This window comes from Siphateles boraxobius, unplaced genomic scaffold (genome assembly GCF_051911475.1).
Source record: "Siphateles boraxobius isolate OS27281-9 unplaced genomic scaffold, OSU_SipBor_1 249, whole genome shotgun sequence".
NCBI lineage: Eukaryota > Metazoa > Chordata > Actinopteri > Cypriniformes > Leuciscidae > Siphateles > Siphateles boraxobius.
The window spans coordinates 215,001-224,227 of NW_027508865.1; the positions used below are offsets into that span (position 1 = coordinate 215,001).

General features: G+C 54.2%; 1 protein-coding gene across 3 annotated transcripts in view; it reads right to left on the reverse strand.

The window, feature by feature from the left end:
• The window catches only part of slc30a10 (solute carrier family 30 member 10), a 10,102-nt gene extending 1,412 nt beyond the window's left edge, over positions 1-8,690 (reverse strand). For 2 of the 3 annotated variants that reach the window (XR_013206981.1, XM_077241952.1), the window contains exons 1-4: positions 8,059-8,690; positions 7,152-7,202; positions 5,564-5,803; positions 1-493 (exon numbers count right to left, since the gene is read on the reverse strand). The exon at positions 1-493 is cut by the window's left edge. Coding sequence is in view for 2 of the 3 variants with exons in the window: in XM_077241952.1 (XP_077098067.1) it covers positions 1-493; positions 5,564-5,803; positions 7,152-7,202; positions 8,059-8,545 (1,271 nt within the window). In the remaining variant the exon portion in view is untranslated. Of the gene's footprint in view, positions 494-5,563; positions 5,804-7,151; positions 7,239-8,058 lie in introns of all 3 variants that reach the window. The other variant, XM_077241953.1, reaches the window with a different exon arrangement.
• Between the last annotated feature and the right edge of the window lie 537 nt (positions 8,691-9,227).

Genomic DNA, 9,227 nt, shown 5'->3' on the forward strand with positions numbered 1-9,227 from the left:
ACACACTTGTCAGGTGTGTTCAGTGTGTGTGTCTCTGTGTGTGTGTCTCTCAGCAGGGCGGATCCAGCGTTCAGCATGTCAACAGCCACGTCCCCCGAGGGCGAGGAGGGCTTTCCGTCACACACACTCACTGAGGGCTTTCCGTCACACACACTCACTGAGGGCTTTCCGTCACACACACTCACTGAGGTGGCGCCGGCAGGACAGCAGGAGAGCTTGACGCAGGCGGGCGACACACACACTCCGCTGCAGTGTCCGGTGTCCGTCTCTCCCTCGGCCCGCTCCAGCTGCACCGTCAGGCTGTGGACGCCGGCCCGGTGGAACAGCTGCAGGATCTGCCCGTGGAGCCCGACCCGACCCGACGCCCAGCTCAGATCCGCCAGCTCCGGACGCACGCGCACGTGCAGCGACGCCACGTTACGCCCTTTAGCCAGCTCCCACACATGAGCCTCGTGAACGCTCGTCACGCCGGGGAGTTTGCACACACTCTCCACTGGGACACACACACAAAAACAAGCGTCATGAGAGGGAAGCTTTTCCATTAAAGTCAGCATGAAACCACAATGGACACTTATGAAATATCTCAGTGTTTATTTTAAATTATTTATCAGTGTTTTAAACTCCTGTTCCTGGTAATCTTGAATCAGAATAAGTTCCTCTTGCAGCATCTCTTCTCTTCTCTGATGACGAGGGCGGAGCTATAACCTGTCACTCACATGAGATCAGCCAATAGCAAACCACAACCATCCAATCAATTCCCCACAGACACAAACAAGCTCCGCCCACATGTGTTCTTGTTCCAGAAGCGTTTCTGCGTTTCTTTGGAACCAGAAATGGTTCATCTATTTATTCTCTGTTAAAGCCCACTTTTGAAGCTTTATCTGTGTTTGTGCAGTGTGTGTGTGCAGTGTGTGTCAATTGTGTGTGAAGTGTCCACACACTGCTGTTTCTGCAGTGTGTGCTGGTGAACTCACAGACGGGGCTCAGCCGCAGGTCAGCCGGACTCATTAGTGTGTGTGTGTGTGTGTGTGCGCTGGTGAACTCACAGATGGGGATCAGCCGCAGGTCAGCGGGACTCGTGTGTGTGTGTGTGTGTGTGTGTATGTGTGCTGGTGAACTCAGACGGGGCTCAGCCGCAGGTCAGCCGGACTCATCAGTGTGTGTGTGTGTGTGTGCTGGTGAACTCACGGACGTGGCTCAGCCGCAGGTCAGCCGGACTCATCAGTGTGTGTGTGTGTGTGTGTGCGCTGGTGAACTCACATATGGGGATCAGCCGCAGGTCAGCGGGACTCGTGTGTGTGTGTGTGTATGTGTGCTGGTGAACTCAGACGGGGCTCAGCCGCAGGTCAGCCGGACTCATCAGTGTGTCTGTGAGTGCTGGTGAACTCACAGACGGGGCTCAGCCGCAGGTCAACCAGACTCAGCAGTGTGTGTGTGTGTGTATGTGTGCTGGTGAACTCAGACGGGGCTCAGCCGCAGGTCAGCCGGACTCATCAGTGTGTCTGTGAGTGCTGGTGAACTCACAGACGGGGCTCAGCTGCAGGTCAGCCGGACTCATCAGTGTGTGTGTGTGTGTGTGCACTGGTGAACTCACAGATGGGGATCAGCCGCAGGTCAGCGGGACTCGTGTGTGTGTGTGTGTGTGTGTATGTGTGCTGGTGAACTCAGACGGGGCTCAGCCGCAGGTCAGCCGGACTCATCAGTGTGTGTATCTGTGCTGGTGAACTCACAGACGGGGCTCAGCCGCAGGTCAGCCGGACTCATCAGTGTGTGTGTGTGTGCGCTGGTGAACTCACAGATGGGGATCAGCCGCAGGTCAGCGGGACTCATGTGTGTGTGTGTGTGTGTGTATATGTGCTGGTGAACTCAGACGGGGCTCAGCCGCAGGTCAGCCGGAGTCATCAGTGTGTGTGTGTGTGTGCACTGGTGAACTCACAGATGGGGATCAGCCGCAGGTCAGCGGGACTCGTGTGTGTGTGTGTGTGTGTGTGTGTATGTGTGCTGGTGAACTCAGACGGGGCTCAGCCGCAGGTCAGCCGGACTCATCAGTGTGTGTATCTGTGCTGGTGAACTCACAGACGGGGCTCAGCCGCAGGTCAGCCGGACTCATCAGTGTGTGTGTGTGTGTGCGCAGGTGAACTCACAGATGGGGATCAGCCGCAGGTCAGCGGGACTCATGTGTGTGTGTGTGTGTGTATATGTGCTGGTGAACTCAGACGGGGCTCAGCCGCAGGTCAGCCGGAGTCATCAGTGTGTGTGTGTGTGCTGGTGAACTCACGGACGTGGCTCAGCCGCAGGTCAGCTGGACTCATCAGTGTGTGTGTGTGTGTGTGCGCTGGTGAACTCACAGACGGGGCTCAGCCGCAGGTCAACCAGACTCATCAGTGTATGTGTATCTGTGCTGGTGAACTCACAGACGGGGCTCAGCCGCAGGTCAGCCGGACTCATCAGTGTGTGTGTGTGTGTGTGCGTGTGCGCTGGTGAACTCACAGATGGGGATCAGCCGCAGGTCAGCGGGACACATGTGTGTGTGTGTGTGTGTGTGTGCTGGTGAACTCAGACGGGGCTCAGCCAAAGGTCAGCCGGACTCATCAGTGTGTGTGTGTGTGTGTGCTGGTGAACTCACGGACGTGGCTCAGCCGCAGGTCAGCCGGACTCATCAGTGTGTGTTTGTGTGTGTGTGCTGGTGAACTCACAGACAGGGCTCAGCCGCAGGTCAGCCGGACTCATCAGTGTGTGTTTGTGTGTGTGTGTGTGCTGGTGAACTCACGGATGGGGCTCAGCCGCAGGTCAGCCGGACTCATCAGTGTGTGTGTGTGTATGTGTGTCTGCTGGTGAACTCACGGATGGGGCTCAGCCGCAGGTCAGCCGGACTCATCAGTGTGTGTGTGTGTGCTGGTGAACTCACAGACGGGGCTCAGCCGCAGGTCAGCCGGACTCATCAGTGTGTGTGTGTGTGTGTGCTGGTGAAGTCACGGACGGGGCTCAGCCGCAGGTCAGCCGGACTCGTCAGAGTGTGTGTGTGTGTGTGTGCTGGTGAACTCACGGACGGAGCTCAGCCGCAGGTCAGCTGGACTCATCAGTGTGTGTGTGTGTGCTGGTGAACTCACGGATGGGGCTCAGCCGCAGGTCAGCCGGACTCATCAGTGTGTGTGTGTGTGTGTATGTGTGTCTGCTGGTGAACTCACGGATGGGGCTCGGCCGCAGGTCAGCCGGACTCATCAGTGTGTGTGTGTGTGTGCTGGTGAACTCAGACGGGGCACTCCGCAGGTCAGCCGGACTCGTCAGAGTGTGTGTGTGTGTGTGTGCTGGTGAACTCACGGACGGAGCTCAGCCGCAGGTCAGCCGGACTCATCAGTTTGTGTGTGTGTGTATGTGTGTGTGTGTGTGTGTGTGTGTGTGCTGGTGAACTCACGGATGGGGCTCAGCCGCAGGTCAGCCGGACTCATCAGTATGTATGTGTGTGTGTGTATGTGTGTCTGCTGGTGAACTCACGGATGGGGCTCAGCCGCAGGTCAGCCGGACCCATCAGTGTGTGTGTGTGTGTGTGCTGGTGAACTCACAGACAAGGCTCAGCCGCAGGTCAGCCGGACTCATCAGTGTGTGTTTGTGTGTGTGTGTGTGTGCTGGTGAACTCACGGATGGGGCTCAGCCGCAGGTCAGCCGGACTCATCTGTGTGTGTGTGTGTATGTGTGTCTGCTGGTGAACTCACGGATGGGGCTCAGCCGCAGGTCAGCCGGACTCATCAGTGTGTGTGTGTGTGTGTGTGCTGGTGAACTCACAGACGGGGCTCAGCCGCAGGTCAGCCGGACTCATCAGTGTGTGTGTGTGTGTGTGTGTGCTGGTGAAGTCACGGACGGGGCTCAGCCGCAGGTCAGCCGGACTCGTCAGAGTGTGTGTGTGTGTGTGTGTGCTGGTGAACTCACGGATGGGGCTCAGCCGCAGGTCAGCCGGACTCATCAGTGTGTGTGTGTGTGTGTGTATGTGTGTCTGCTGGTGAACTCACGGATGGGGCTAAGCCGCAGGTCAGCCGGACTCATCAGTGTGTGTGTGTGTGTGCTGGTGAACTCAGACGGGGCTCAGCCGCAGGTCAGCCGGACTCGTCAGAGTGTGTGTGTGTGTGTGTGCTGGTGAACTCACGGACAGAGCTCAGCCGCAGGTCAGCCGGACTCATCAGTGTGTGTGTGTGTGTGTGTGTTTGTGTGCTGGTGAACTCACGGATGGGGCTCAGCCGCAGGTCAGCCGGACTCATCAGTGTGTGTGTGTGTAAGTGTGTCTGCTGGTGAACTCACGGATGGGGCTCAGCCGCAGGTCAGCCGGACTCATCAGTGTGTGTGTGTGTGTGTGCTGGTGAACTCACAGACGGGGCTCAGCCGCAGGTCAGCCGGACTCATCAGTGTGTGTGTGTGTGTGTGTGCTGGTGAAGTCACGGACGGGGCTCAGCCGCAGGTCAGCCGGACTCGTCAGAGTGTGTGTGTGTGTGTGTGTGTGCTGGTGAACTCATGGATGGGGCTCAGCCGCAGGTCAGCCGGACTCATCAGTGTGTGTGTGTGTGTGTGTATGTGTGTCTGCTGGTGAACTCACGGATGGGGCTAAGCCGCAGGTCAGCCGGACTCATCAGTGTGTGTGTGTGTGTGTGTGCTGGTGAACTCAGACGGGCCTCAGCCGCAGGTCAGCCGGACTCGTCAGAGTGTGTGTGTGTGTGTGTGTGTGTGCTGGTGAACTCACGGACAGAGCTCAGCCGCAGGTCAGCCGGACTCATCAGTGTGTGTGTGTGTGTGTGTGTGTGTGTGTGTGTGTGCTGGTGAACTCACGGATGGGGCTCAGCCGCAGGTCAGCAGGACTCATCAGTGTGTGTGTGTGTGTGTATGTGTGTCTGCTGGTGAACTCACGGATGGGGCTCAGCCGCAGGTCAGCCGGACTCATCAGTGTGTGTGTGTGTGTGTGCTGGTGAACTCAGACGGGGCTCAGCCGCAGGTCAGCCGGACTCATCAGTGTGTGTGTGTGTGTGTGTGTGTGTGCTGGTGAACTCACGGACGGGGCTCAGCCACAGGTCAGCCGGACTCATCAGTGTGTGTGTGCTGGTGAACTCACGGACGGGGCTCAGCCGCAGGTCAGCCGGACTCATCAGTGTGTGTGTGTGTGTGTGTGTGTGTGCTGGTGAACTCACAGACGGGGCTCAGCCACAGGTCAGCCGGACTCATCAGTATGTGTGTGTGTGTGTGTGCTGGTTAACTCACGGACGGGGCTCAGCCGCAGGTCAGCCGGACTCATCAGTGTGTGTGTGTGTGCTGGTGAAGTCACGGATGAGGCTCAGCTGCAGGTCAGCCGGACTCATCAGTGTGTGTGTGTGTGTGTGTGTGTGTGTGTGTGTGTGTGCTGGTGAACTCACGGATGGGGCTCAGCCACAGGTCAGCCGGACTCATCAGTGTGTGTGTGTGTGTGTGTGTGTGTGTGTGTGTGTGTGTGTGTGTGATGGTGAACTCATGGACGGGGCTCAGCCGCAGGTCAGCCGGACTCATCAGTGTGTGTGTGTGTGTGTGTGTGTGCTGGTGAACTCACGGACGGGGCTCAGCCGCAGGTCAGCCGGACTCATCTGCAACAGGATTCCAGCGGTTTCTTTGACTAGTGGAACGGCGGAGGACATGATGATGGCCACCATGACGAGGGTCAGACTGGGGTCCACGTAACACTGCCAGTTGCACGGGCTCTCGGGGGCCAGGGGCCACACGTAGAACAGAGCCGACGCCACGACCACCACCACCGACCCCAGAGCGTCATTCAGCACGTGCAGAAGAACACCTGCAGAGAGACGAGATCCACACGCCTAGTGCTGGGCGCTATGACCAAAAATCTATATCACGGTATATTTCAAATTAGATTTATATGACGATATTTTTTTCCAAGCATGACTGGGTGTTAACCACATTTTCTACTGATTGAGAGAGGAAATACTGCAGTAGATTGACTTAGAATGCCCTATTTTACTGTCATGAGTGAATGTTGTAGAGAAATTCCACACTAGTGTTTGCAGTGTTTACTAAGAGGTCCAGCAGGAGGCGCTCTAGCAGCGACAGAAACAGCGCTCATAAACGCTGCTTTATCAGGAAAGATAAAGAAAGATTAAATGAAAATAACATTGAAACTTTTCTAAAAACCATCAGTTCCCTTCAAAGATACATTCATATAAACAGTGCTCGAAGTGGGGCGGTACTCATCGGTACGCAGTACCGACAGTTCTACATTTTACTCTTAAGCGTACCTGCACTTTTTCTTGCTGCCGCTACTTCTCGCATGTAGCCGGTACTCGACCACTGACAGAAAAAGCGCCAGTGTCACGCCCGTTGATACACTTCGTTTGCAGTGCGTATGCAGTGCGTATTTTTTCCGCACCCATGTTAACAGGTTCGAGCTTTCACACTGCACGCGCATGCGGTCCGTCAATGCGCTCCTGGTGCTGTGTGTATACAGCAGTGCAGAGATCGTTCCCAGTGTATTTCTGCTGTGCTGCACGCGGTGAATTACAGTGACAGCTCATGGTTCGTGGTCAAAACACAGATTGACATGAAAATATAATAATCTCACCATAAATGCATTTAATTAAATAAAATGTAATAATCTAAATGTATTTTTGGACTTGCAGACTTGGAGGAGTTCCGTTTTCGCACGCATGTGCACACACACACGACTTGTTTTAATAGGCTACATTTATGTTGTTAATAAATAACAACAAGTTTTGTTATAAGTTTTGTTTTTCACTGTAGAAATCTCAGATGTCATGATTTGCCAATGCAAGAGAGTACCGGCACCTTTCTTTTCCCACTTAAAGCACTGCATATAAAAACACTCGCGCAGCGTTTTGACTACGTAGTTTGAAACGTGCAAGACTCATTATTTATTTATTTATTAATTCAATAATGTCACAGCCTTCTGGAAAATGTGTTAGTGGCGGGCAGTGTTGATATTGTGATGGTAAACACCGTAATACAATTTCTCAGCTATCAATTATAGTTTAACCGATCTATCTTCACATCACGATTAGTAACACAGCTGTGCTATATTAAAAATTCATATCATTACAAAAATAAACACCGGTATGAACCGGTATACCGCCCAGCACTAGACCAACACTGAAACGCAGGAGACTCACCTCGGATGTTCAGAGGAGGACCTTCTGTCTCAGGCTTCTGGTCCTGGAGGCCTGTGGACGGATAATGGACAAGTGTGGGGTGCAGAACTGAAGATCCACAAGCATGTTTGGTTCTGAGGGTCAAACATCACAGCTGAACGATCAGAGGTCACGGATTAGAGCCCGTTCACACAGAACGCGTGTTTTTCTATGTACACATTCGCGTGAAGCCTTGTCTCCGCGGCGCGAGCCTCCACAAAGACCGAGGCGTTTATACTTGACGCGCTCGCCGTTGTAATATTCTTCGAAACGGGCAACCTTAACATTTTCATTTAGTTTCGTGAACATGTTTATAAAACATGGGTCTTAAATTAAATGGGCTTATGTCTGCTTTTGTGGTCCGTTTGTAAATGTAAACTATAGACACACAAACTGTGATGAGAACATGCCGGCCAGAATCGGATCGAAGTCGTGCTCCTCGATTACGGTAGCGGAGCCGCGCGGAAAGTCACAAAAAATGCCGTGCACACCGCGACGCCGAATGGGGTCTCGCGCACTAAACCGCCCACTCCGCGATGACGTAATTTTTTGCCGCGCTCCTTCGCGCTCGTGCGGACGCGGCGAGTATAAACCAAGCTAAAAGTTCAACTTTTAAACAACTGGATCTTTATTCCATTCGCTTTTGTTACGCGTTCTGTTCTGTGTGAATGGCCTCTTTCATTGCAGATTATTAGTTCAAAGTACAAGCAAACAGTCAATAGCCTACTAATAATTCATGCATGATCTGTTTACAACAAATCTCAACACAAACACACACACACACACACACACCCCCCCCACACACACACACACACACCCACCCCCCCCCCCCCCCCCCACACACACACACACACACACACACACTATGAAGCGTTGTGATGTTCAGCACCTGCTTCTTCCTCCGCCGCGTCCCCGTCCTCTTTGCGCGACGCACCCGCGTCCTTCTGCCGCGCCGCGCACAGGCACCGGTAATCCTGGAACACCGCGAGCCCGAGCACGTTCACCGCGAGCCCGAGCGCGCCCACGATCAGCACCAGCGTCGGGTCATCAATCGCCTGCGGCAACGCGAGCCTCTTCAGCGACTCCATGGACACGGAGAAGCAGAGCGCCGCGAGGAACACCGCGTTGGCCAACGCGCCCACCACCTCCGCGCGGCCCATGCCGTAAGTGAAGCGCCCCGAGCCGACGCGCCGCGACACCCGCGCCGCCGTCAGCCCGACGCACAGCGACAGTATATCAGACAGCATGTTGAAGGAGTCGGACACGAGCGCGATGGAGTTCCCCATGTAACCCGCCACGATCTCGGCCACGAAGAAGACCACGGTGATGACCAGCATCAGGATCAGGCGGCACGTCTTCCCGCTGTAGCGGCCCATGGTCGAGTGTGTGTGTGTGTGTGTGTGTGTGTGCTGGAGTGTGTGAGACGCAGGTGCGCTCGTCTATCGCGCGCGTTCAGATGTGTGTTATGGTGTGTGAGCTGCAGGTGTAGGCTACTCGTCTCTGCTCATCACCTGGAGTCTCACGTTGCCGAGCATGAGTTGGCATTTTTTTAAACACACACACACACACACACACACACACACACACACACACACACACACACACACACACACACCCGCGCCGATGATTCAGCGCGCGCGCGTCAGCGCTTTTTACAATACAGAGTGTTTCAAAGCAGCTTTACAGAGATAGGCTAACAGGAAAATAATGCAACAGTTTGTTTCTAGAAGAAAATAGCATTTCAGTCCAGCTTAAATAAGTTCAGTGATGTTTCATTTTTATTGTAAAAAAATAAGTTATTAATTTAGCAGGAGATCAATAATATTGTTGAATATTAAATTAAATGTCGTATGACGCGCGTCTCCTCGCTCGCGCTGTTGTTCTGCTGGATTCCTCTCACTGTCACCTTTGGACACACACACACACACACACACACACACTCAGCCGGCGGGTTTCTCTCCTGCTTACACTCACGGTTTCAGGGTTAGTTAGTGAGTTGTGAGGTCAGCGGGTTATAGTTGTACGTGCTCAGCGCTTCTGCTCACTGTAAAAACAGTC